This window comes from Hippichthys cyanospilos, chromosome 3, assembly GCF_059441005.1.
Source record: "Hippichthys cyanospilos isolate Australia breed blue-spotted pipefish chromosome 3, RoL_Hcya_1.0, whole genome shotgun sequence".
In the NCBI taxonomy this organism is placed as follows: domain Eukaryota; kingdom Metazoa; phylum Chordata; class Actinopteri; order Syngnathiformes; family Syngnathidae; genus Hippichthys; species Hippichthys cyanospilos.
The window spans coordinates 29,941,579-29,968,103 of NC_142371.1; the positions used below are offsets into that span (position 1 = coordinate 29,941,579).

General features: G+C 39.9%; 4 protein-coding genes across 5 annotated transcripts; 2 read left to right on the forward strand and 2 right to left on the reverse strand.

Annotated features, from left to right (window-relative positions):
* Nucleotides 1-593: 593 nt before the first annotated feature.
* LOC148426780 (transmembrane protein 158-like) lies at nucleotides 594-1,991 on the forward strand. The gene has a single exon (XM_088409443.1). It carries the CDS (start codon nucleotides 777-779, stop codon nucleotides 1,482-1,484), a length of 708 nt encoding a protein of 235 aa, XP_088265569.1. The 5' UTR covers nucleotides 594-776; the 3' UTR covers nucleotides 1,485-1,991.
* A 1,783-nt stretch (nucleotides 1,992-3,774) lies between these two features.
* LOC148426781 (CUB domain-containing protein 1-like) lies at nucleotides 3,775-12,886 on the forward strand. The gene is made up of 9 exons (XM_088410764.1): nucleotides 3,775-3,974; nucleotides 4,994-5,200; nucleotides 6,017-6,379; nucleotides 6,452-6,820; nucleotides 7,764-7,961; nucleotides 8,231-8,599; nucleotides 9,865-10,212; nucleotides 10,303-10,390; nucleotides 12,063-12,886. The coding sequence occupies exons 1-9, from the start codon at nucleotides 3,920-3,922 to the stop codon at nucleotides 12,514-12,516; spliced, it is 2,451 nt and encodes an 816-aa protein (XP_088266890.1). The 5' UTR covers nucleotides 3,775-3,919; the 3' UTR covers nucleotides 12,517-12,886.
* A 1,144-nt stretch (nucleotides 12,887-14,030) lies between these two features.
* On the reverse strand, nucleotides 14,031-15,288 carry LOC148426782 (tetranectin-like). Its single transcript, XM_088411025.1, has 3 exons — nucleotides 15,049-15,288; nucleotides 14,887-14,982; nucleotides 14,031-14,696 (listed from the first exon to the last, which is right to left on the reverse strand). Exons 1-3 carry the CDS (start codon nucleotides 15,149-15,151, stop codon nucleotides 14,296-14,298), a joined length of 600 nt encoding a protein of 199 aa, XP_088267151.1. The 5' UTR covers nucleotides 15,152-15,288; the 3' UTR covers nucleotides 14,031-14,295.
* Nucleotides 15,289-16,904: 1,616 nt separating this feature from the next.
* On the reverse strand, nucleotides 16,905-26,388 carry LOC148426783 (fasciculation and elongation protein zeta-2-like). Of its 2 annotated transcripts, XM_088411674.1 has the most exons (10): nucleotides 25,851-26,388; nucleotides 24,731-24,839; nucleotides 24,470-24,589; nucleotides 24,229-24,352; nucleotides 22,643-22,908; nucleotides 22,432-22,512; nucleotides 20,481-20,556; nucleotides 20,341-20,406; nucleotides 18,756-18,781; nucleotides 16,905-17,146 (listed from the first exon to the last, which is right to left on the reverse strand). In XM_088411674.1, the coding sequence occupies exons 1-9, from the start codon at nucleotides 26,123-26,125 to the stop codon at nucleotides 18,771-18,773; spliced, it is 1,128 nt and encodes a 375-aa protein (XP_088267800.1). In that variant the 5' UTR covers nucleotides 26,126-26,388; the 3' UTR covers nucleotides 16,905-17,146; nucleotides 18,756-18,770. The 2 variants fall into 2 exon arrangements, with proteins under 2 accessions (XP_088267800.1, XP_088267799.1); XM_088411673.1 differs by lacking the exon at nucleotides 18,756-18,781.
* Between the last annotated feature and the right edge of the window lie 137 nt (nucleotides 26,389-26,525).

The window sequence follows — 26,525 nt, forward strand, 5'->3', positions numbered from 1 at the left end:
TACATTTGTGAACAGAGTATAAAAAATTAGCTAATGATAGCAAAAAGGCCTCCTGGTACACCGTTGGTTTTTAGAATAAACATTGCAGGAAAATCATTGGTTGTAGGCACAAGACAGCGAGCGTATTTGCCACTATCAGTCCATGTAGCGTGCAACGTTAAACATTTTCAAATAAGGCTGCATGAATGGAGAATATTTTACTCTCCAAATCTGCTGCCATTTTTGTTAATCCACACGTCACCGTTCATGTTTTTTTCTAAGTCAAAGATAAAACAAGAAGCGAAAGGTGCAGATATCGGTTACAAAAAATAAGGAGTACTAGTAAATGTTTGTCAGGCAAATAGCTTAAAAATACAAATAAAAAAAAAACACTCGAGTACAGTAACGAAGTTGGTCTGTTTGTTTTTCTTTAGGTCCCTCGCTGTTCAACAAGGCAAAAAAGTACCATGTCAGAGAACACATCCAAGCTTTTGTTTGAAAGAAACATATGCCTCTGTGGCTACCGTTCCTTTTCGTTTTTCCCATTGTGACTGGCAGCGACGGGAGAAGAGGGGGGACGGTGCCACAGGCGCGCAGGACACACACACACGAAGATGAGGATGAGGAGAATATCCAAAGGGAGGGAGGAGGCGGCGCGCGCGTGTGACAGCCATTGGACGTATCCATTCGCACCAGTCGGGCAGAGGACCGAATCACTCCATCTGGATCGGCGCGGTTAAAAATCTCCAGCGGTTGGTCCCACGCGCCATGCGAGCGAGACAGACGCGCCCCGGGCCATGCTGAATAAGGGTCCGACCCTGCTGCTGGCTCTGACCGCGGTGGCCGGACTCGTGCAGCGATGCCAGGGCTGGAGCGACGAGGACTTGCTGCTGCCGCCCGTCAACTCCTCCAACAGGTTCCTGGCCGACCTGGGGTTGGACGCGCGTCTGAGCAAGAGGTCCGCGGAAGGGAGCGAAGCTTCAGCCCCGGACGCGTCGTCCCTGCAGACGCCGTCCTCCCAGTGCAACGTGAGCGTCCAGAGACTGCTGCCCTCCTCGCTGGTGGCCCGCTGGGACAACAGCTTCGGCTTCCAGTGCGACGTGCTCATCTATACCACCAACAACCACGGACGGGCGTACTTCGCCGCCTCTTTCAACCGGGCCATCTCGCCCGTGGTCATCGAGCATCTGGGGACCACCGCGGGTCAGCAGGAGTTGAGGCTGTGCGTGGGCTGCGGGATGTCCCGCTATCGGAGGCTCGGCCCCGGGAGGGCCAGGGGCCAGCAGAGCGGAGACCAGGTCACATTTTGCTGCGTGGATTTCAGCCTCGACGAGCTGAAGGGTGACAAAAGTTGGAGGCTGAACAGAAAGCCTATCGAGTCCACACTTGTGGCTTGTTTCATGACTCTGGTCATCATCGTGTGGAGTGTTGCTGCTCTCATATGGCCGGTTCCTATCATTGCAGGCTTTTTGCCGAATGGGATGGAGCAGAGAAGACCGCGATGACTGATTTGGTTTGACGAGCCCGTGCTGCCTATATACCTAATATTAATTGTAGCCATCATGCTCCTTGCCGCAATGAATGAACGACTGTTTATAAAAATCGAGGTCATTTGGAATTCCAATAAACTTCCTCAGAGGATCAATGTATGAATGTACGTATGCCTGAGTTCTAATGGGACCAATACCAATATGTTTTATATACTGTAGGCCTGCGTAGCCTAGAATATGTTAGTGTAAAGTGTGCACAATTTTCTCTGTACGCCGTCTTTGTAGTTTTGAACCTTTCTAGAATGTTTGCCTTATACCTCGTGTAGAATTTTTGCACTGCATATGTACTGAACACATATTTAATCTCTATATAAAGCGTACGCCTTTTTCACAAAGGAGTTAAGTGGGTTTAAATGTTTATAATGCTAGATTTATATGGAGCTCAATATACAGTATGTGCTTTATTTGTATTCATGTCACAATATAAACAATATACATGACAATAAAATATTGTATAATATATATTTTATTTATATGGTCTTTATTCTATGATAATTTAAACAAAACTATTTAGGTTTTCTGATTGCGCATACATCCCGAGAAGCAAATGCCTCTCAAGCTAAATGTGTTTGGAACCACTGGGGGAATTCTAAAATTGAGAAACCCTTGATTGATGACTAAATATCGCCTGCCCGTCCTTTAAAGGGAAAAAGGTCTGTTGGTACAGGTTCTGTGAATCTCAGTAGCAATTGATGATGAATTGTCTCTTCCTATTGCATTATCGATACTGGTTATCTATCTGATTCCTAATCAAAAATCTTATCCATTTTCTTTGGGAGTCAGAATGAAATACAGTAATACTAATGGCAATATGCCTCAGTCATTATGGCGTTAGTTGTTGCATAACCTCACAGGAGTCACGGGTGTGCTGGAGAAAATGAATGGATGGATGGATTGATGGATGGATGAAACTTGAGCTAGTATAAGCAAACACAGCAATTTGGGCCAAAATACTGTACCTCAGTCATTTTGGTGTTAGTTGCCACATAATATTAGAGTGTACAAAGAATGGAAAATCCACCCCTGGCAATTTTGCTTATAGATGCCAACATTGCCCTTTGAGTCTAATGAGTGAAGAAAGTGTGTTTGTTTATGTGTTTATAAATGCATTTTCCAGTAGTTGAACTATTTCAGACCTGGTTTAAGTTTTTTGATCAACCAGAAGTGACTGCCAGAACTGCCAGGTAATCGCAGGGCACAGAAAACATTCACACACAAACCACCTAAACTCTTGAGTTTTGAATCTAAGGAATTTGGAGTGTCCGATATCCCTTCAACGCATGCTTTTGGAATGTGGGAGGAAACTGGAGTACCCAGAGAAAACCAACACAGGCATGGGAAGAACATGCAAACCAAACACATCAGGGCAGGAGCTGGAAGGGAACCTGCGACCGTTGCAATGTGAGACAGATGTGCTCACCAGTCTGCCATTGTGCCACCTTGATTTTTTTTTTTTTTTGTAATTGAATTTTCAGTAAGAAAATGCAAAATAGGCATTTGAGGTAAGTGCCATGGCATACCTGAAGACTCAAATCCAGTGCATGTTGCATAATAATATCTGTTAAAGTCAGTTCAAAGGCCATGTTTCAAGGGATTGCTGAAAATGAATAATAAAGATTTTCTTTGGTTGACTGCCCCCCCCAAAAAAAAACAATAAAAAAACAAAAAAAAATTGTTGGTTTGTTTGTTTTCTAAATAAGTCATTTTCTATTGGTTTCAAAATCCTTTGTCCATTGGGACAATTTACCTTACTTCATAGTGGGGCGACATTTCACATGTCCCCACTATTTTTTTTTCAGTGGCTCTTAACTCTTCTCTGACATAATATTTGACATTGCCTACACCTCGGTCTTTCACCTGGTATACATTTATGTTTATACATGGGGTGTTGATTCCAATAAATATAAAAGTGTTAGAAGTGTAATGACAAGCCATGACATGCTAAATAACTTCAAAGTATTTTACCTTTTGTCAATTAAGAGTTCTTCCTTTTTTACTTTTATCAAAGTGGAGGAATTGAATCGGTAGTGCTTATACCAGACCTTTTTTTTTTGAGACACATCGTCCATTGACTGTCTGTACCTGTATTTTGGCAAGAATTGTATGAGCAGTTGCCCTGCTTACCTGCACGTTTTTTTTTTTTTTTTTACCACGCCCTTGCAAGACACACAAGCGCGTGCGTGTATCGACCCCTCCCCCTCTCCACACACTAACAAGCGCTCGCAGTAATCCAGGAAGTGCATACGGCGTGGACTCTATTGTAGGTGACGAATACAGTACTTTTTTTTTTCTCCCCCCCAACAATGTCACAATGATTTCAGCATGCTCCAAGGTCCAGTGATTTCACTTGGGAACAAAGCAACAACGGTACCTGAGAGTTGTTGGGCAGCATGCCTCTTTTGAGAGTCCAACTTTGTTTTCTCATTTTTGTCTCCGTGGTTTCAGGTAAGTTAAGAGTTTAATTATTAGATGAGAAAGGACTTACACTAAGAAAGTAATGCTCTTTAGTGACTGATATATATATATATATATATATATATATATATATATATATATATATATATATATATATATATATATATATATATATATATATATATATATATATATATATATATATATGTGTGTGTGTGTGTGTTTGGTTGGTTATTTACACTAACAAGCTGCGTTCAGTAGTGCTGCAGCGTGTTTTTTCGGGGTGGGAGTAAACTGGTTGTTGCTTGGTGAAAAGAAAACAATTAAAGTGAGACTCATCATGAAAAGGTTTTGTGGGTATTGGTGTGGCCTTTTTTTTTTAAACACATGCCAAGCAAAGTAGGTTACCAGTTTCGAATACTGTACAGTATTGAGCTACAATGTCAGTCCAATGCTTACTTTGTAAAATGAATGAGTTGTATAGAAAATTGGAAAAGCCATTCATGGATAATCTCATCAAATTACAAACACTAAAGATCATGTCAAAAATTTGAAATACAAACATGGCAAAATTCCTTGTTTTTGATTATAAACTGATATCTGACAACAATGAATACAGTTAAAATTTGTAAAGCGTGCAAGGTCAGAATCCAGTCATATCTAATCAAATTTAAATCGGACTTTATGACATGACGCTATGTAATAAATGGGGCTTGAGTGGTTAGCCTCAAAATACTAAAGTCCTAGTTTGATTCTGGATATGAATGATCTCCTTGTGTAGGTGTGGGTTTTCTACGTGACTTCCATCTGGCTTCCAGCATTCGTGTCTGTAAGTTGCCCAAGCCTAAAGGAACTAGCGGGATGGATTTCACTTCACATACATGCATAAATCATTTCATTATTGAGTCTTGCCATTCAGTCAATGATTTCACAAGCCAAAAAAAAAAAAAAAACGTTTTAGAAAGCATTAGAGTTTGAAAGTGAAAGCATACAGTCTGGCGCAGTGGGTGTGAGAAGCAGGCTCTCATTTTCTCTTTAATGATTCCCAGGGATCCAGGCGCTGACGTTCACCCCTGATCGAAGCACCACAGTCAACATCAGCAGGCAGGCCAAAGGGTCATTATGCAAAGTTTGTTCCGGGCCGAGGCGCAATTGTGAAGAGACGGTATTGTTAAAAGGAAGCATCCCTGTTTCAGTGGAATTCAATTGCCCCCAGCCAGAAAAAGTATTCAGAGTGGAGATCATACGAGAAATAGGTAAGGGCCCTCTGATATCCTGGGCAACTGGAAGCTCGCGGGTCGCATTCAGGCCCCCGGTCACAGTCTGAATGGCCCCTTGATTTATTTATTTTATTGATTTTTTAAGCTAAAACAAAACAATGACACAAATTCATCTTATGTTCTCCATGGGAAAAACGGGGACATTTGGAAAATGGATAGGAATCAGAAAATGTGCCAAAAGTTTATTTGCCCATTTCCGAGCAAGCCATTTTGTGAATAAAATTTGATCATCAGAATTTCAATTAAAAATACATTTTTTAAAGTAAATTTTTCAATTTAGATCAGGTTACGGGGTGCACGGAAGAAAATCTATTCCCAAGTGGGTAGAACCAGTAAAGTCATGGTAGATATTCATATACCTTTAAAACAATAACTTCAAATTTATTATTCTTTTTAATTCTGTCCAAAATTTTACAAGCATAGCATCACCTTTAATCATAAGCTTTAACATAATTACTAATCATAATACATTTCAAGTTTTTTTTATTTATTCAAAAAGTTCAGCTGGCTCCTGGCTGCTCTAAAAACCACATCATCCTTCTCACTATGTATGGAATATCAACAGCGGCCAGAAGCGGCGCCAAAAAAACAAAGCTCAAGCACAAACGTATGAACTTTTAAACCAAATCATCTCCAAAACATTATTCCGTGTGCAGCCCACGCGGCCCGGTTCCAGTTGATCCACGGTCTGGTACCGGTCCGCGGACCGGTGGTTGGGGACCACTACTTTAGAACACTTTACAAAATTCCTACGCTAGACTGATGCTCACTATCGTAAATAAATCTCCTCAGAATGCAGCACAAAGGCATGCAGTGATGAAATCATACGGACGGACTCAGGCTTCAGTCCGTGGTTGGATTTCAACCGCAGATTCACCTGGAACCTGAAAGCTTCGAGACCAAAATCAGTCCAAGTGGTCTTCACCAAGACGGGTCTCAGACAAATTCTACCATCTGAAGATTGTCCAGATATGCACACCTACACTTTAAAGGCCTTCCAGACGACAGGGACTGTGGTTATTGGCAAATACTGCAGGACAGGCCCCATTAGCGCTGCTCAGATTCTAAACCAGGGTAGTTTCTCTCTGGACGTCCTACCAGGACAAGCGGTCAAAAGTGACCAATTTGCCGTCTCTGTTGGGGAGGACATCAAATGTAAGTTAGCAGCTTTCTGATATGATATTCTCCATGTTGTCTTGGGTCTAAATGTTTACTTCTGTTTTTTAGCTCTTGCCAAAATCACATTATCACTGCCAATGGGGACATATTCCTCCGAGTTGCTCTCTCCAAACTTCCCTGACAGTTTTCCTGATGATGATGTCATGGAGTGGTGCTTTAAACTCGCGGATAACCAAGGAGCTGCGATTGAGTTCCTTGACCTCACAGAGCCAAGATGTCTGAAGAAAGAAACCGCAGCCGAGTACCACAGCAGAGGCAGGCGGGCCCTGGTGATGGGTCTGAAGGACACTCAGCCGGTCCAGAATCAGGGAGGCTTTTCTCTGATTCTCAGAAACTGTGAGATGGACAGAAGAAGAGCTGGTTCTCCCGGACTCTCTTTGAAAGTCAAGGTGACAGCCTCAAGGACGAGCTCCCCAGGTATTTAACCCTTTTTAAAATTAGCATCACTATTGGACACTCAAGAGTTTTTCTCATTATGCACCACCGCATTAGGTTTAAAATCAGTCACTTTATTGTTCTGAAACATAGTTCAAACCTTTTCCTATTTTGGGTTTAGCCATTTTATGTGGATGACTTCAATTATTAAGGCTGCTAAAGTATCATAAGAGACTTAGTTATTGATAGAAAACATTGTTTTTAATGTTTGGGTTATTTTACTAAACTAGATCATTTTTTGGACCGCTGTACATGCATCTCGAATATTTAAGAAATAAGTTGGTAAGACCGTGTCAATTTATATTTATAGGGAACAGTTAGATTTTTACGTGTTGTATTCAAACAAGTTGTTCTCACTTAAGTTGTTATTGCTGTATTACTGTTGCCATTCCAGTTAATGCATTCTGAAAATGGCAAAAGATCTCAGGCATAATATTTTTTTATGCATTTCTAGCATTTTTGTTTAGTTTTGCTACACATAACAGTCTGGAAGACTGATTCAGATACAACATGTCGTGACATGTAACATACATTTTCCAATTTCATATCCTGTTGCAACAACAGTGCATGCTGTGATGGCAAAATGTAATGTGGAGGCCTGTTGTGTGACAAAACCTTTATTTATATTTTTTATTTATTATTCTCTCCCAAAAAAAAATGTCAATTTTGCAAGTATGTTTTTTTTTTTATATATATAAAAATATATATACTAGGTGTAGTGATGACGTTGGAAGCGTGATTTATGGATAGCACCGGGGTTGCAGGCTCAGGAAGCTCTTAGGTTGCCTCACCGCTTAGTCATAAATGACAAGTAACTCAGCGAGAAAGAGCTTGGCCACAGGAGGGATCCAGTTTTGCGTTTGTCTTTTGAATTTAATGTGAGGACCAGAATAAGGCTCATAACTGTTTTAACTGTTCCCTGCAGTGCTGTGCAATGTGGACCTGAAGAAAATCAAGGGCCTTTCCCTGCACTTGGAGAAAGTGAAGCTGGCCTCTGCCTGTGAAATGAAGATGAACTCAGTGATAACGAGGAAGATCACAGTACCATCCGGACGCATTTCTCAACTGTCTTTTCAGGACTGTCTTCCTGAAGACATCAATGTCACAGCCAGTGGAGTCATTGGTAACTCCACATTTGACTCATGCCTAGTTGAAGATATTTTGTCATAACGTTTATGACTAAAGTCCTCTGCAATTCAAGAAATTAGTTAAAAAAAAAAAAAAACACTGAAATAGTGTGTAACCAACTAAAACATTTGACCAGCATTGTACATCACCCCACACATAGATTCACGCATCATCAATTGTGGAAAAAGTGAATACTGTTCGCCAAATTGGGGATTGCAATTTGCCTCCACCTTCCTTTATGCAGTCATTCCTATTTTTGTACAGGTTGCAGTCAACTTAAAGACTGCCCAAAGTTTCCAGTGCCTCTTGTTGTGCCTTCCCTGCCAAGCTGCCTCCCGTCCCCGTTAACGGCGGTGACCTGGGCCCTCCGTCCTCCTCCTCACGGCACTGTGGAGCTGGGCTGTTCATTCGCATCCCTACAGCAGTCTCTGCCGGGTCAGCGGTGCGACGACAGTGTCGTCGCCCTGACCGAGGATGACGGCACCACTGTAGGCCACTTCTGTCCTCAGGGGCCCATTCACAAGATCCAAATCCACACCAATGTCTCGGTTACCGTGTCCAGAGTGGGGGGCCGAGAGCTGAGACCGTCTGTGAAGCCTGTGTTGACTGCTAGATTGAAAGAAGAGATAGCAGGTGAATATTTGAATTCTACTTTTCAACAAAGTGGCACTTTCCTACACCTGTGCTGGTCAAAATGTCTTCACGTGGCAAAACTGAGTAAGATAAAAGTGATAGTAATTTGAGCTGTAACTAAAAAAAAAAAAAATCATTTCACATCATTTGCTACAATTCAGAATGAACATAAAATGTCCCAAAATAGATTTGCGCGACCAAGTAAGAGCCAATGAACATAAAGTAACACGCCAGTAGCGTGGTGTGAAGAGGTGTGAAGACTTCAAAATAAACACGACAAACAATACACGGACTTCAGTGCAATAGCCGCAGTAAGCTTTTGTTTGGAAGTAGGCCTTCGCAGCGGTATAGCTACCAGCTAGCTTCACTCAATCTCGGGATTTATCACCCTCACATCATGTCTCTACCAACTAAGAAAATCAATACAGCCATCGATTAAGGACACTATGAAACCACTTGTCAATTACGAAGTCAAGTCCAGCGTTAGCGATAGCCTCTTACTACATGGTGCTTTCAAATGTATGATTTATACACGTATACATGATTTATGAAATGTATGTTTATATAGACATTTCAAACTTAAAAAAAAAAGGTTACCGAATGAAATTTTAATAACCGCCAATATATTATCATTATAGTATTTCTGCCATTCTATAAAAGAGGCAAAATTACTTGGATTTTTTTTTTTAACTTAATCACAATAAATGGTCCATCAAGCCACTTAGGTTTGCAATAACTAAACAAATAAGGTTTACATCTTCCATTTTAGTGATTGCTATATCAATGAATTAAAATAAAGAATAGAGTAATAGTTGCAGTCCAAATGGGTTTTTTTTTTTTTTTGGGGGGGGGGGGGGGGGGGGGGGTATGCTTTCCCTTCAATTCAGAATTGACTAACCCTAATAAAATGACACTTTAATGTCTACGTATGTCATTTTGTCTCGCAAAGCAGACTGGAGTGGATCTAGTTAAGTCTTTGCACATTCATACATTGAAACCGTTGTCAATCAAATCATTTTGAGTCAAAAATAGTTTTGAAAGGAAAATCGATCCTGAATTGAACCGGCGAGACCAAACTCAAGAATCAAATCGAACCGTGAAACAAAGATTCCCACCCCTCAGTAGTAACAGTCGAATATTCTGCAAACACATTTCTGCGTGCTTCAAAAGCTTCAAAGCCGATCCTGACCGCGCTTGATTTGATTGTGCTAAAAGACGGATGCGCCTGGTGCATCGGTGCTGATGGTATCATCTTTCCCACGCAGAAAGGTACATATTCACGGTATTCCCAAAGAAAGAGACGAGCCTCCGTTTGGCGACGCCCGGTTGGCCAGCGGGGATGGAGTCCTACGCCACAGTCTCCTGGATCGTCTCGCTTCCCCCGAAGATGGAGGCGCACTTGAAGTTCACCAACCTCAGCCAGCCCAAATGCGCCAACCGCCACACCAACATCCGTGTGCAGAGGTTCGACAGTCTGGAGGAGGACTACAGCCGCAGGGAGGACGAGGCGGCGGACGAGATCAGCATCTCGGAGAGCTTTTACCTCAACATGTCCAACTGCATGCCCGAGAGAGGAGAATTCGTGGTGGTCACAGAGATCACCGTCCAGAAAAGTATGTTTTACGCTTCCATTAGGCGGATTGCTCATGTTGTCTTTTGAAGACGACCGAGTGCGACCATGTTGAACGTTTCCTCTCATACAGACCAGTTACTGATCATCGTCGTGAGTGTGGTCGCTGCTCTGGTGCTCCTTTTCATCGCCGTGCTCGTGGCAGTCTGTTTCATCATTAAGTAAGTGCTTACATTTAGTACCTCATCACTGACCAATCTTCTGTGCACTTTCTTAAAATGAGAGTAGCTTTTAATTGCTGAATAGATTAAAGATTCAATTATATTTCTAAAATGCTTGAAAGGAATATAAATGAACTGGAAGTCATTTCTGGAGAAATTGCATGTGAATGCGGAAAGTATGCGGAATGCATGGAATATGACAGAATGATTTTGAATTCGATGAAATGATATTGAACACATTGTGCAGTCATTCAATGATCAATAGGGTGATTTGCAATTATATTTTTTTCACCTTTAGTTAGAGATTAGAGCGGAGAATAAAACAAGAAGATTAAAATTCACTTTTTTATGTTGAAAATTCGGTCAAAAAAAGAAAGAAAACAAAACACATTTAACTTTAGCTTTTTGAAATTTTTAGTAAAACGACTTGGTATACATGAGCTGAACAGTTTAGCAAATTTGGAAAATAAGAATTGAAAATAATGTGAAATTACAGATAATGAAGAGAAAAAAATTGGGGGAAAATTAGAGTGAAAAACACTAAAGGAGCAAAATTTTGTTAAAATAAATGTTTCAAAGTTGGATATTTAAGGTCCTTTAATGTGAAATGTGGGATGTGTCATAGGAAATCAATGGGGATTGTGTGGGTATAAAGTGTAGTATTTTTGGAAATAATGGGATTGAGAAAAAAAAATCCAGAAGTGGATATGTTGACATTGTTGCCGTACGAAAACAGTGCATTAAGAAAAATGATACTGCTGAAAAATATGCAATAGATGAAAATTATGGAATTTTTGCAATGTAGGAATTGTTGGAATGTCTAAAACTGATTGATGAATTTTGAATGGGAACATGTTTTTGAATTACCTGTTGGGGACACTTTTTGGTTGTCAAATACTGATTTGTAGGAAAACTGTGGAAGTTGAGAAGAAGAAAGACATTTCTGTATGTATTAAATTTCTGTAAATGATTTCTGTAGTCCATCATGAAAGAAGTCAGATTTCCGCAAAATAGGATATTTAGAATTGTTTCTTTTAGTTTGGGAAAGTGATGACCAAACCGATAATTGAATGAGTTTTGAAAGGTTGGTGAGGAGGACAACATCAATCCCTCTCAAATCGATTCCCTTAATCATATCCATACAGCCCCCCCCAAATAAAAATTGGCAAATAAAGTAATTGGGGAAAAATGGTTTTGTAAAACAATTTAATCATTGTTTTATCTGATTATCTGACTTATAATAGAATTTTTTACTTTTTTTTAATTGATAGATTTGCATTTACTTTTTTTTTTTTTTTAACAAAAGATCATCTTTTGTTGCATTTTTTTTTGTAATAAGCCTTTCAGTATAACATCATTATTTCTTCAATCACCTATCAATACTTAAAACAATAATTGTAAGTAAACAAGTTGGGGAAAATCATTTTTTAGGCTCTAATGAAAAATAAATCAGATAATTCAATTAATGGAATATTAGATTCGAAAAATATTTTGAAAGACAAACCAAGTGACAGCGTGTTGCAAAATGTAAATTTGATCATTAATTTTACATGGAAAATAACTTTGGTATTAAGGTGTGGAAGAAATATGAACGTTTCACTGGTGAAAATTGCTAAAAAAAAAAAAAAAAGTGTCGCATGGCTGTAGATATCACTTGCGTACTTCCAAACAGGAAGAAGAAAAAGAAGCTCAGTCATGAGGTGTCCATCTACAATCCCAGCGGCAGCAGCTTCCAGCCGGGACATAACGGCTTCCCTAAAAGCCGCGAAGACAACGAGTCCCATGTGTACGCCTCCATTGAGGACACGCTGGTCTACACCCACCTGCTGAGGAAGGGGGCGGAAATGGGCATCTACAACGAGTCGGACACGTACCAGTCCTTCACGGGGCAAGCGGACGCCCAGGGGTCAAGCCACGCCTACAACCTGGAGACGGGAGTTTACAAGGCCTACCCCTCGTCCTCTCAGCAGGCACCCCCGCTTCCCAACAGGCCCCCCAGCCACGGCCACGCCCTTGTGGACAATCACATTTACCAGACCCGGCTTCCTTCGGAGGAGGACTCGCCTATGATGGAGGAGCGGCTTGAGCCGGAGGGGGCAACTGATGGAGGTGGAATTTCCACCTGAATTTGATTACCTTGAAGATGTTCGTTCTGAGAAACAGCGTGACTAACTAAAGCTTTGCCTCATGAGACCTTTTTTTTTTTTTTTTTTTTTGCTCCAAATTCACAAACTCGACGCGTTCGGACTTGCTCCCTGCCGCTGCCTGCTTTTATCTGGAGTGGCGGTGCTTCTCTTGTGAAATCAGAACCCAATCGCCCCGTTCTACTTTTGACCAATGGAAATAGAACGTGCTGTTTTTCAAACGAGGACTGTTTTTCATTTTAGAAATTATACTTTTGTACCAATCGCGTGTTGAGAAACAGACATATTGTATGTTATTTAAATATCTTTTCAGCAGTTTTTAAATAATAATAAAATGGCGTGTGGACAGACAGCCATTCATATTTCCATTGTCACTGCTGTCACTGTAACAACAATTCTTGAAAAACATTTCGTGTAAGCATTAAATACATTTATTTAAATTCATACTTTGCCTAATTCACACATTTCTCATATGCTAAACTAGAAGCTGAAAATCAATTTAAAGGGCAAGTCAAGTCAAAAATGTTCTTTACAATAATCAATACATTATCGTACACGAATAGAATATTATGCAGCCTCACTAGCTTGTGGAATATGAATTTATTGGCAAAATCAGCCTGTTTTTACCGCTCTCCGGGGGTGGCCATTTTGCTACTTGCTGTTGACTGAGAAAGACCACGGTTGCTCAGGTAATAAGCAATCGTGTCTCATCGGTGGTCTGAGTTTGGTCACGTGACTTATATAAGCTGACATGTGATTGGTCATTGCCTGAGCAGCGATTGATAATTGTGCTGCTTAAGTCATTTTCCACAGAAACAATATTAATCCCGAATTCTGTTTTTGGACTACAACATACTATACTACAACATACTATGGTAAAGAGCTCAAATTTCTGACAACAAGTGAAGATGCCTGAACATGTTTTGTGGGTTTCCTCTGGGTAAATGAACAAAATGAGGTCATTTGATCTGGAGGGTGGAAATGTTTGCGCAATTCCCTTTTGCATTTCTTCGTCAATTCAAATGACTCATAATCTGACTCAGTGATATGCAACACCAAATAGAGCCCCCAGCAGATGTTTGACAGTTTATGACTGAGCCCCCCCACCCCATGCCTTCTCCAAACTAGCATAGAATTTCAAGCAAGTATTGTCTTGCTGCTTTTATTTTTGTGTACAGTAAATGTGTGTGTGGTTTTTATTTTCCAAACAAATCTCTTCCTTGATAATTTTTTAACCTGTCTGAGCGAACAGGACAAAGCTGTGCTGGGTCAATTCATAATTAACGGTGGCTGTTTTTGTACATTTACCATCCAAACTGCATACCTCTTTGTTTTTCCCTTTTTTGGAGAACAAAAGTCCAAAAATTACACAAATGCCACCAAATGTTTAAACGTTTTCATGTTTTACATGATCATTCACTCTTTGCGGACCAAAAATGTTCGTTTAATGCCGAATTTTTGTATTAGGTGGTGCACAGAAACGCCACGGAGAATAATTTGCAGAAAAAAACATGTTTATTTGCTTTATTAACTAATGTTACAAGAAAATCCCCCAGTGAGTTCTTTTTTTCCGTCTCTGCTTTTACAGCAAAACCTTCAAAAATGTATACAGTAGTATAAAAATGGTCTGTTAATTACTTTTCTAAGTTAAGAAGGTTAAGGACATATAGTGCAATATTTTCGGACGTTGTGGAAAATAATACTTGGTGTTCAAGCGGTCTACATGAAAGCTTGAAGGCAATTCTGGTCATGTTAGAAAAGTCAAACGATATTAAACTCACACACCGAAGCCTTTTCAGCTCGGCAGCTCTCATCAAACCACCTTCCGTTGGCCGTCGCGGACAACACGCCGCAATTCTGGCTGCGCCCGCCGTCCGGCTGCATGGTGATCTCCGTCTCCCAGTTTTTGAAGCGCAAATTGGACCCAGACTGGTCCAACCACTGGCCTTCCGTCACCATGTCGTTGACGCCCAGCCAGATGGACTCCTCTGGACTGATGCTCTGACGCACGTATGCAAACAGCTGGTCGTTTTGGTCGGCGGTCACGGGTGTGCTTAGGCTGCCCCCCTTGGCCACGCAGTCGTCATTGGCTGCGTGAAAAGTCTTCTTGACCGGATCGGCGAGGAAACATTTGCCCGGGACCTTGGTTCCACGCAGGCACACTGACATGGATAGGTTGACAGACATAAAATTACGATGTGGTATGCTTTGGATCAATAACTGGTGCTTTCGATTTCCATCGAGTCATTTCATGTTTTGTTTTAAGGTCTGTTCCTTTCTATTTGTGGACATGACAGTAAATTCTGATTAATTGCTGATTATCATAGTCAGCATCTATGAAAAAAAACTCACTTGACTGCAGAGATTGCTGCTCTTTCAACAAATTCAGTTCGTAAACAATGTCTTCAATTTGTTTCTTTAGTTCCTCAATGGCAGCGTTGGTAGAGTCTGCAATGATTCGAAGAAACACTGACAGCATCACATCCTGAGTTCAAATGTGAAAGTTGGCCTTACCTTTCTTTGTGCTTCTCTTCTTTTCTGCTGTCTGCTGGTGTGCACATTGTATCAGCAGCAGGACGCAAAACAAAGCAAAGCAAACTTCTTGCGCTCGTCCCATGATATCTTTTGAGAAATTCTTCAAAAACACAGTGAAGAATAAAGATGCGAGATGCCTGCCTGCGGCTTCGCGCGTCGGTCGGATCTTCAATGCTGAGCAGCGCAACTCTCGGACAAAGACCTCGGCGAGCACAAATGTTTTGCAGATGTCTTATAGACCTTTGTGTTGTTTTGGAAAGCGTGAGGGGAGGTAACAGGATTGCGCTAAAACTTTTGGCAGCACAAAGACAAGAACTATTTGGTTTCCAAATGCCTTCAGCCTGCTTGTTAAATATTTATGAATCAATATTACTGATGTCCCCTAACCAATCGTTTTATTATTGCTTGCACTGCAAGTGCTCATTTCAAAGAATAGCTGAGGTATGATATCGCAGGTCAAACTTGTGTCATCTTCAGCACTAATTTTCAACCAATATTCAATTACTTTTTTCTCCCTTTTAAAATTGCTGAGCCTTTTCCAAACTTGGGGCCAAGGTTAATTTTGGGGTCTGTTTTTAAAGGGCAGCCAATTGTGGCAATAAAAATAACATTTTATTTTTATCACAGGTATATGCCAACTTACTTTACACTGAGCAGTCACGACTTAACCATTTGCATAACACTATAGGATGACATCAAAAATTCTGAACGGTCATAGTGTTGCGTTTTGGCAGGAGCTGTAGGACTGCGCTACATTTGTGGAACGTTTTTGCTATTTCAATAAGTTACAAGAGCGTAAAACATTACGAAAAGCCATCTTTAAGTTTGACGCAATGATATAAAGTGTAATTGAGTTTTGATGACAGAAATGTTATGGAAACTAGCTTTTTTTGAGTATTCATCGATGTGTAACTCTAGTAAATCTAATTGTCAACATCTCGTTGCATGATTTCCCTCTAAAATTTGCCACATGCCACCGCGGCAGACGTCTCTGCTTCACTTGAATTTCAAGTTTGTGTAAATATCAAACACATTTTCAACCATCTGACACTCACACCAAGAATCGCAGACCGCAAATATCAGATAATCTTATAAATATATTTAAACTGGAACATTTGCAAAACAAAAGAGCAACAGAGCAGGTAACACCATCCAGTAATAAGACATTTGTTGAAAATACGTCTTTTAAAATGTACAAAAGTTCAAAAGGCAGCATGTACAGTATACATCCACAATGAAAAGTCCTGCAGTGTTTACTGCTCTGCGTGGCAGTACACCAGAATTGTGACAGTGCTTGGGTCAAACAGTACAAATAACCACTTAAATGCATAGTCGCTCACTTAATTAGCTCAATGTAGTCAGTGCAAAATGTTTCAAACGAAACACATCTTCACAGTGGCCGTAATCTCTAATCGGTGGAACACTGACATCGGATAACACGTTTATAAATGAAAGCTTTGCACACTGTATCATGTGCTATGTTCCCTGATCTCTTGCTGCCAACACATGGAACAACTTTTGCCCCGCTAACAACTTATGTGTGTGTTTATGTCTTGCAGTGTCAGTGCTGTTTAATAATAAGCAGCTGCTGTGTTGATAATACAAATTGACCTCTGTGTAGATTAGCCCTGTGGCGCTTTGTGCACATTTGATCATGGCTCAGCACGTAGTAAGCACTTTGGATTAATGCAAAGCCCTTTGCATCGCACAAGCAGGGCAGCTACAATTCCAGGCAAATTGACAAACAACAAATATATATATATATATATATATATATATATATATATATATATATATATATATATATATATATATATATATATATATATATATATATATATATATATATATATATATTTAAAAAAAGGATGTGATCTAACACTGACTCATCAAAATCACAAGAAATTGAATTAAATGAGCAAAACACAAGGGTGCATCCTGAAGAAACAACATGCAGAAATGAAGCATTAAAATGGCAATTGTGCTTTATATTTGTAGGAAAACAATCATCATCATCATCATCTGAAGGATCTCTGCAGTGTTGGCTCCATCCCTTCAGGCTACGTTGGGCAAAGCACTGGAATAACAGACAGATAAATATTAGCAGAGTGATGCATGAGAACACAGCATGATGTCAATGGTAAAATTCAGTAAGTGGAAAATAAAGGAGGGGGGAAATAGGAAAACATTTTATTACATCAATTACAATACATATTCACCAACCACAACATTAAGAACATACACGAGATTGATAAGCTACATTAAAGAGTGTTGGCTAAATTTGGACAATGAGTTACTCATTCAACAATACCTTTATTATTGTGATTGCACTTCATAGTGGTTTAAGGCAAAACCATGAGGAATGCAAAATCAAAGTGTTTGTCCGAAACCAAAAATGCTAAACACTTGGTTGACAACCAAAAAACAGAAAAAAATTTTTTTTGGCATATTGCCTCACTGTAGCTCTTCAACTTTGGGAATGGACTGTAACGTCACATGCAAGGTTTTGCACAGGTCTGTAAATGACTGCAAAATGAAATGAAACTGCATAATATGGCTCTGAATATTATTCTTGTTCAGTATTTTAACACTGATTTAAAAAGGACTTATTGTAATGTGTTGAATTTTTTGGGTGTTACAATATGTATATATTAAAAAAGCCAGATATATTCTTTATTTTGATTCATTATCAACCACTAGATTGGCCAACAGAAGCTTAATTATTTGGTTAAGTTTTGTAAATATGTGACTAGATTGGACCATTCATTGTAAGTAAGTAAAGTTCTTCATTAATTCATTCTTCTTGATATATGTCAGCTATTATTGCTTGATAGGAGGGTCACATTATTATGACATTTGCAGTTATTAACATTTACTGCATTGACGGACTTATTTTCTGTCTGTGTTTGACATGTCTAACTACGTGTGAATGCACCATGCGCACTGTGTACATACTGAAGTTGGCGGTCAGCGATAACTCTGGAGACTTTGTGGCCACGATTGAATATGAATTTATTTATTTTAAATAGTGGTGTGTTGATGGTAACTGTGATGTAATGGTAGTAAAAGCTAGCCAATGTTATCGCGGCTACAAAGGCTAACTTCAAAATAAAGCCTTCTACGACTATTGCATTGTCCTCCATGTATTATTTGATGTGCTTATTTCGGTTGACCAACGCAACACATGATGATTTTTGTCTTCCTTGGTAGGCCTTTTTTGCCTCACCATAGTCCCAGGAAAGAAGTGGAAGCTCAGTGCTTTTTTCTTGAGCCGCTGAAATGCTATCCAATAATTGCCTACAGTAAAAGTCACGTGTCTCTCCTTTCCTGGTGAGCCAGTATTGAAGACACTGCATTTTTGGTTTAGCTCTTATCGGCTCATTAGAGAGTGCATGTGGAGTTAATGTTTTGGCTTTAGTTACATTTATGCCACAAGTTGATGAAAAGTAGACGTTTGGTAGCAGAAGTGAGTCAACATGAAATCTTTCAATGGCAAATAAAGTACAAAGTGTCATCAGAGGTTCGGCACATCGGGATCAGCCATGCGGCACAGTGACGTCGGTTAGTGAAGCTACTGAGTGAAAATTAGAAAATGCACCACAGTTACAGTGTAGACAAGGGGCGCCTCGCCGCAGTGAGAAAAAAAAAACACAACAGTGCAGGTCACATGAACACATGTCACAAACCTCGCAGGCCGTCGCTCACACCACAGCTAGCATATGCAAGGCAGCGTTAGCGCGTGAATTAAAGCAGAAACACAAACAAATGGAAAAAGTCGAGACGGTCTGACGAAGAAGGAATTTTTAGCATCCAAAATAAATGTTCCAACTGTGCAATATTTCAATTTGGAGTTTGAATCAAATCACTTTGAACAGTAGAAGCGGTCACCTGCACAACTTTTCAATGTATGATTTTAATTATTGGAAGAAGAGAGAGTAAAAGCAAAAAAAGAACAGAACAAGAGATTAAGCATAATCAATTGCATATTCATTGCTTTTAGATAGATTTAAATACTCATTATAGAGTATGTAGCCTATTGGACATCCTAGTGACATAATGCTTTCCCAGCCTCTAACCTACTAGTTACAAGGGTAAATACAGTATGCTTAGAATGTATAGATGATCAAATATTACAAAATACTAGGGCCCGAACGATATGATTTTTTTTTTAACATGTAAAAATACTGATTACCAATTAATGCAAACAAACCTGGAATGAAACAAATAACATTGGTTTCCTTCCAATGCATTTCATTGGGCATCAATTATATGTGGATTTATACTGGCCTGAAATGTATTGCCCAAGTACAGCAGGGATCAAATGTAAATCAATTGTTTAAAAGAAAAATGTCGGTTCCCTGAATGCATTGTTGGCCTCGGTGCATTCAATGCATTTAATTATTGAAGTTAAAAGGATATTAATCCTTGTCAAACAAGTTTGTGTTGCCAGAAGGTGAATGTGTCTCATGCTTAAAACATTCCTGTTTGATTTATGTTGCAACTATGTTTGTATTTCATGTATTTATTCATTTACTTATGTTCTTATGAAATTATTTTGAGTCTAAGTTTTGTGTTGAGTGGTGGCGCCATTTCCTTGCATTGCTCACCTAAGCAATGCTTGTAAAAAATCAAATTTGCTTTATCTTGAATGACAGGTCTATAGAATGACGCTATCAGAAATTTCATATGTCATTAAGCATTCAAGTTTATGGTGTACATTTATGCATAACAATGACAGCATTGTTGCTGACATACAACTGATGTAAATGGGTATTGTACATGAAGGTAAAATGTTAAAATATTTGGCAAATATCATTCATTTTCCCTGTGTTTGAAAGACCATGCTTGACGGAGTTAAGCGATCCACCAGACAAAATACATGTTTCAAAAAAATCCCAGCATCAACAACACACTGCATAAGTTATTTACAAAACATAAAATGAAAGGCAGAATAAAAATATAAGAGATTGTGATGGAAAATTAGTATTTAGCCTATATTAGTTTAACATTGTTATTCACTGATCACCTGGCATTGTTTTAACAAAGACCTTTTCACTAAACAAGGCATGAGAAATATTTGTGCAGCTAGGATAAGATGACCAAGATAGGTTGGGGAGTTCAAGATCTCCCACCTTCAGTTTTATGGGTTTTGCCTCCTTTCGGGTTGTAAATTTCCTCCACTCCAAATACTAATAAGCATGTTGAACAAAGAACTGTTTCTCTTAAGTATAAAATATAAGGGAGATAAAAAGAACTTGGAGAATGATGTACCTTTGAGAATGTAGTCTGTTAAGAGGGCTGGAACCTTGTCACTATCGTCCCTCATCGCCTGCAAAACTGAAATGTGGTGGAGGGGCGTGAGCAGTCACGTTTTGAATCAAATGTAATCATGGGGAACGGAGGAAACTTACTTTTGATCAAGACCTGGAGATCCTCGATAGAAGGAGGGTGTCCTTTTTTTTCGTATGGGATGACGGTAGTCAAATACTACAACGGAAATAAACATTAGTGGTGTCAAAATAACGTGAATAATCAATTAATTATAGTTTAGTTAAAGCATTATCTTTTTTCGTCACGTTAGTAACATTTTGAATGTCAAACTATGCTTTCATTATGATGATTAGATATGTTTTTATGCATTGGTCTGCTTGTCTTGGAAAATAAAGGTCAATGACACCCTGATTGGCTGTCATTGTGTTAGGCATAAACTGATAGGCTCCTATTGTGGGTAGGAGGGTGAGTTCAGGAGTAAAACATCAAAATGGAAAAGCATGTGAGAGTTGTCGGTCCGATGAGTGGTAAATTTAACCTTTAAAAAATGCCACAACGGCACCATAGACGCAAAAGCAGCTCAAGTTTAGAATCCCACATCAGCGCAAAGCAGCCGGCCGCGACTACAGCCACAGCTAATGATAGAAAATGTGACTCAAATGTAGCGTGCCTTAGCAAAGCCTTCTGCCAATCTAAACTCGAAAACCCCGCGTTGAGCAAGTCTGCAATGTTCATGATGAATGATTTGAATCTCTAATTATTTGGCGATTGGCAAAAGAAAACAACAACATTTCTTGTGACTGACAAAACTAAAAGTCGCAGCCAGCACTTTGCACTATTCTAACGTAAGGCAAAAGGTAATTGGTTGCTACTGCATTTGTTGAAGAAAATAATGACCTAAGCCACTTTTGTTGTTGTTGGTATTAATCTTTTGAACTGGCAAAATAACAACAATTGGTCTTAAAAAAAAAAAAAAACAGTCTGGCTGAGTGTTTCTCACAGAATTTTAGGTGACATTAAAAGGAAAATAATTTCTGTAGATAATTTCAGATCTTAATTAACCCCGGGGATTTTTCACTAGCCTGGCAATATTATGACCCAACTTGGGCTGACTTTGAAAGGGTCATAACATCGTCAATTATACAAATATATTTACATTCAATATGTTCAGTAGCATAAGCCCTATCCATAGATACATAGTTTTTTTGAGTTTGTGGGGGGGGGGGGACTTGACTCCCCTTTTATGTACAAAAATTGTTAAACTGTGATAATAGCAAAAGTAACTATTTTGTATATTTATATGTTTATGAAATTGAAGCAGGAATATTTATGATGTCATAATTAGAGTTTTATGACTTTTGAAGATGTTTGCATTATGGCAGTCCAGGCTAAGCCAATCATCGAAGTAATTGAAGGCTTACACATGTCATAAATTGGCCGCTAGCACCACCCGGTGGTTTTGGAGTGTCAACATAACACAAATATTTCTATTGTGCCCCGTTCGTGAGTTGCCTTTGAAAGGATTAATGCAAAAATCAGGGGGAAATGCATCCGGTGTGAAATATGTCCAAAATTGACAATATTTCCTATTGTGAATGACGGTAAATGAGCCCGACATGGGCTAAATTTGACACTTACACGATGTAGCTCTCGACTTTCCGTTTTCAAGCATTTAGCATTTGGCAGCGTGTCATATTGAAAGTCGTCATGTTTTGACAATCCAAGCAATATTTTAGCCTCCCAGTGTGTGTGTTTTTTTTTTAAGTGTGTGTGTGCTTCTCCTTTGATACCACACATCAAAAACATCACAAAGCCCAAATTGGGTCAAAATCTCTCCCCGCGGTTAATCCTATTTAATCTTTTGACAGAGAAACATACAATTATAGAATTTTGTAAGAGATTTACTTTGTCAAAGCAGGAGTTATAGCATAATATGTTTAATGTTGGAACTTCAACCTAATATATAAATAAAAGTATTGGGCCAGCTGACATCTTCATGAAGTGTCAATAGACCTTGCATTTTAATCTGAGCCCCTTTGTCTCAGTGCAGGTCATGCTTCGCCATGAAAAAATAGAAAACCAAAAATGAACCTGTTTTTCACTGCATCCGCTCCCGAACGTTTGTCGAAAGCTGTTTTGAATAACGGAGGAGATGCCCTCCATGCTGAAACGCTGACGAGGAAGTAGCAGAGAAACATAAGAAACTAGATTAAAAATGAGAAATGAAGGAGCATGAGTCCACAAGTAAGTAGGCCACAAATGCGACAAGCTAATCAGCTTGCTCATGAAGGAATAAACTCACTGATCCAAGCGACTTCTCGGCGTGACCTCGCGTCATCGAGACCGCCCCTTTTAGCTTCTTTTTCTTCTTTAGCGCCTCGCGGTGCTCCTTCTGTCGGTTTTGCACGTCGATGAGCGCCGAGATGAAAGTGTTCTTCACCTCTTTCTCGAAGTCCAGCTCGTCCCTGAGAGCCAAATGCTGAACCAGCTCCTCCGAGAGCCCGGCGACGGCACCCTCCGACTCCTCCAGACGCTCGTTCAGCTCAGCCACATTTAATCGACGCATCCCTGCGCGCATACGCTTAGTGATCATCGATCTAATTGTGGTGCCCGTTTTGTTCAGGGTGATTAGTGGCCCGGATCGTTTGAAAATGAGGTTAAAAAAGTATACGTCAATTACGGTAGTTGAGTGTAAGACGATAATGATGACTTTTTTGTTGTAATGTGTTACAATGAATTTAGTAGTGATTACATGACTATGTATTTCATAAAATAAAAACCAGTAACAATACCGAGTATCAGTATCGGTATACATTAAACAAATCTTTACGATAATATGTTCTATGCTGCCACCTTGGCTAAGCACCACGGCATTCTGATTATTTTGTCGAATATGAAATAAGCAGCAAAATTCACCCACTTTTATGGGGCGGCCATTTTGAAACTGTGAATTGAAAATTATATCACACTGATCTATTTTGTAAAAAGCTATTGTTTTTATAGGTCAAAGATTCCAACTGAAATCGACGATACATAAGAGGACATTTACTTTTTAATATTTATACTGTATCAGTAATCCTATTATAAAGAGAAAAATGAATAAAAATAAAAAAAATCTTGAATACATATGAAGTCATTAGTTAGAGGGAAATAAATGTTCTGGTGTAACTTTTCCAGACTACTTCTTCACTTCTACATTAACTGATGTCTCTAGATTACAGGGGTACCGACGTGGTTCGCATGAGTACCCTGCAGGCCTGTTCAGCAAATAACTTACAAATTATAGAACAATGTGATTTTCAAGGAATTGTACAAACAATTATAGATATATGACAATTACATTACATATTACACTTGATTTACATATTTATTACAGCTGTTCAGGTTTAACCTAACATGATGAATCATCGTGATTTCAATGTTGACCACAATAATTGTGATCATTATTTTGGCCATAATCATGCAGCCCTAGTGGTATCATATGAAAGATTGACTTCCATTTCAGCTATGTTGTATGTGTGAAAACACTGCTATCCAATGGGCACAGTTATCACTACAGTGCTCAATTGGCTTACATTAGGTAAGCATTAGTCCAGGGTGTCAGCAACTCTCCATAAAGAAAACGTATTTGAAGAGAATTTTATTATTGATTATTGTTATTACAATTATTTAAAAGACGAGACTTCATAGCTCTCAGTTTCAAAAAGGTTGGTTATCCTAGAATCTGAACCTAATCACACTTGGATTGTTGTTTGGATTTAAGGTGATAATAACTTCAACGACCAGGAAGAGTCCAGTAGCCTTGATACATTTGTCAAATTTCTGTAAGCTTGATGACTTAGAATCTGCATGAACAGGAGGCCCTATTTATAGTAGTTTCATACTCACTTTTTTCATAACTCGGGCTTCTTCTGGGGAGCTGAACATCCAGAGAGAGCAGAGACTGTGAAGGATTGTGCTCTGCTTCAAAATCAGATGAGTCCTGCATTATCTCCTCAATCTCCTCAATCACCTAAACAGCGAGTCAACACATGCAGCAGGCTGCAATTACGGCAGCCACAAAATCCCTCCATAGTCTGCGTAGGCCGTATCGTCGTACGCATTTACGAAGCTCTCGCGCGCCACTCACCTGCTCGGCTGTGAAGAGAGGTTCCTCGCCGAGACACGGGACTATGATGGAGTGCATGTCCAGCTGTTCCCTCAGCTCCTCGACTTCAGACACATCCGCCGCGACATCACTTGTCTGTGTCTAAGTAGACACCACAACGGGGGGCTGAGTGATTTAATCGCCAGAGACTGAAGCATGGTTGAGATTTGTCAGATGAATGCGGGTAGAAAAAGTGGGACACGATGGGAGGGAGGGAAGGAGGGAGGCGTGGAGTTTACTGACCGCGTTCTCCTCTGGGTTGAATGTGGCCATGTGGAGGGAACGAATATGAGAATGTTTCCAGTCAAACTCCATCACCTGCCCGTAGCTTTTGCTTAAAGCATTCCAGAGCCTGTGGTTACATAAAAAAGCATCAGATGCTTCTTCTGATTCCAGTTAATGAAGCCTTGACTTGACTCTTTTGTTCGCTCATTCAATTCAAAACTTATTTCAGGACGATTAATATTAATTAAAAAAAAAAAAAAATAATAATAATAATAACGAAAACAAAAACCAAAATATAAATACTGTTGACGCAAAAAAACAGAACACAAAGACAATTTTTATTTGTTAAAATTGAAAACGGTTTCAATAGCAATCTACAGTATATATAATATGTATGCAATGTTTACAGTTCATCCGTGATCCTAAAGTGGACCAGCGCTACTGAAAAAGGATGAATGGATTTGGATGGTCTGCAAAAATATGAAAGATTTCTAATGGTTTGGCTACCTTATATAGCGACTTCAAAGTGGGGAAATATAAGAAACACCACTGGATGATGAAAGGGAATGTAACCTACAGGAATACATAGCTTTGTTTTGTTTTGTTTTTTTAAAAACTGGGCATGATTTTGTTACAGGCCAGTGAGTTGAGGAAAGGATGGTAACCCCTGTATGAAACATACAGAGGGTTCTTTGTTTACGTCGGCCCCGGCATACGAACGGTATGCAACGTAAAATTTGTCATGCGAAACATGAATAGGAAAGCTTGGTTGGGCCGGACTAACGCTTTTTCATTAACTTGCTTTAGTTATGAAATCAATCGCTGTTTTTATTCGAAGTATTTAATCATTTATGACATATTTACAACTGATTCGGACGGACTTTAGCTATTGCTGCACTTCCCCGAATTACGTACGAATACCGCCGATGCCGCGTAAACGTATAGGCAATACTGTACGTGTACAGTATACTGTATATCCATACAGAACATATATATTTTTTAATCTGCTTATGAAAGCGTCGTTGAGAGAACTGAAACAGGCGGCACAAGCGATGACGTCATTAAAACGACAAGCCATTCGTCCTCAAGATGACGATAAATGGTTTGACTATGTATGACTATACAACACCATACTCACTCGTCCCCCTGCAGAAGCGTGTCCTCGGCGATGATCGCCGTCAACTCGTCGCTGTTGTCCGCCGTGGGGCTCCCATCCCCGAAGCACAAAGACAAAGTGCCGTCGAAATCGCCCAGAAGGTCCTTCACCAGCGTAGAGGTACCGGGTTCCCCATCATCACCGCCGTCGGCGGCATTCAGAAAGAGCGCCTCTGCGGCGGGCACGGCTGCTTTCAGCTGCCGATCTGCACACAAATTGGGCCAGCCGTCGTCCAGACGAGCGGTCGGCGCCGCCATTGCCCGCCCGGGACAGCCAACTGGCCCTGGCTAGATGGTGATGGATGCTTGGGGCTGACAGGCCGTGGCATCCCCCTCCCTCCTCTTCTAAAGCCTACAGCAAGGCCGCCCGGCAGCTTTCCTGCAGCAGCGGTTCAGGCTGCAAGTAGTCGACTCGTGGCTGCCTCACATGGCGTATGCTACTGGCCAAGCAACACTCACCAGCAGCAACATCGATAATCATTATTTCATCGTGTGCTTGATAATGTTTGACTGTCTCCTGTACTCAGTTACACATTTTCAAGTGAAGCAAAGTCATAGCGCCATCTATGGGGTAAAGAAACACCAAATACAATACAATACAATACAATACAAATACACACATTTGCAACACAAGAGTACCTTGCGTACTCGGATATCG

Coding starts and splice junctions, on each gene's coding strand:
- LOC148426780 (XM_088409443.1), top strand. CDS start 777: ATGCTGAATAAGGGTCCGACCCTGCTGCTGGCTCTGACCGCGGTGGCC.
- LOC148426781 (XM_088410764.1), top strand. CDS start 3,920: ATGCCTCTTTTGAGAGTCCAACTTTGTTTTCTCATTTTTGTCTCCGTG. Junction 6,380..6,451: donor TGTTGGGGAGGACATCAAAT/GTAAGTTAGCAG, acceptor TCTGTTTTTTAG/CTCTTGCCAAAATCACATTA. Junction 7,962..8,230: donor CACAGCCAGTGGAGTCATTG/GTAACTCCACAT, acceptor ATTTTTGTACAG/GTTGCAGTCAACTTAAAGAC.
- LOC148426782 (XM_088411025.1), bottom strand. CDS start 15,151: ATGGGACGAGCGCAAGAAGTTTGCTTTGCTTTGTTTTGCGTCCTGCTG. Junction 14,983..15,048: donor GAAGAGAAGCACAAAGAAAG/GTAAGGCCAACT, acceptor GAATCATTGCAG/ACTCTACCAACGCTGCCATT. Junction 14,697..14,886: donor GCAGCAATCTCTGCAGTCAA/GTGAGTTTTTTT, acceptor TATCCATGTCAG/TGTGCCTGCGTGGAACCAAG.
- LOC148426783 (XM_088411673.1), bottom strand. CDS start 26,125: ATGGCGGCGCCGACCGCTCGTCTGGACGACGGCTGGCCCAATTTGTGT. Junction 24,840..25,850: donor ACGCTTCTGCAGGGGGACGA/GTGAGTATGGTG, acceptor ATGTAACCACAG/GCTCTGGAATGCTTTAAGCA. Junction 24,353..24,469: donor CTCTCTTCACAGCCGAGCAG/GTGAGTGGCGCG, acceptor CTCGCTGTTTAG/GTGATTGAGGAGATTGAGGA.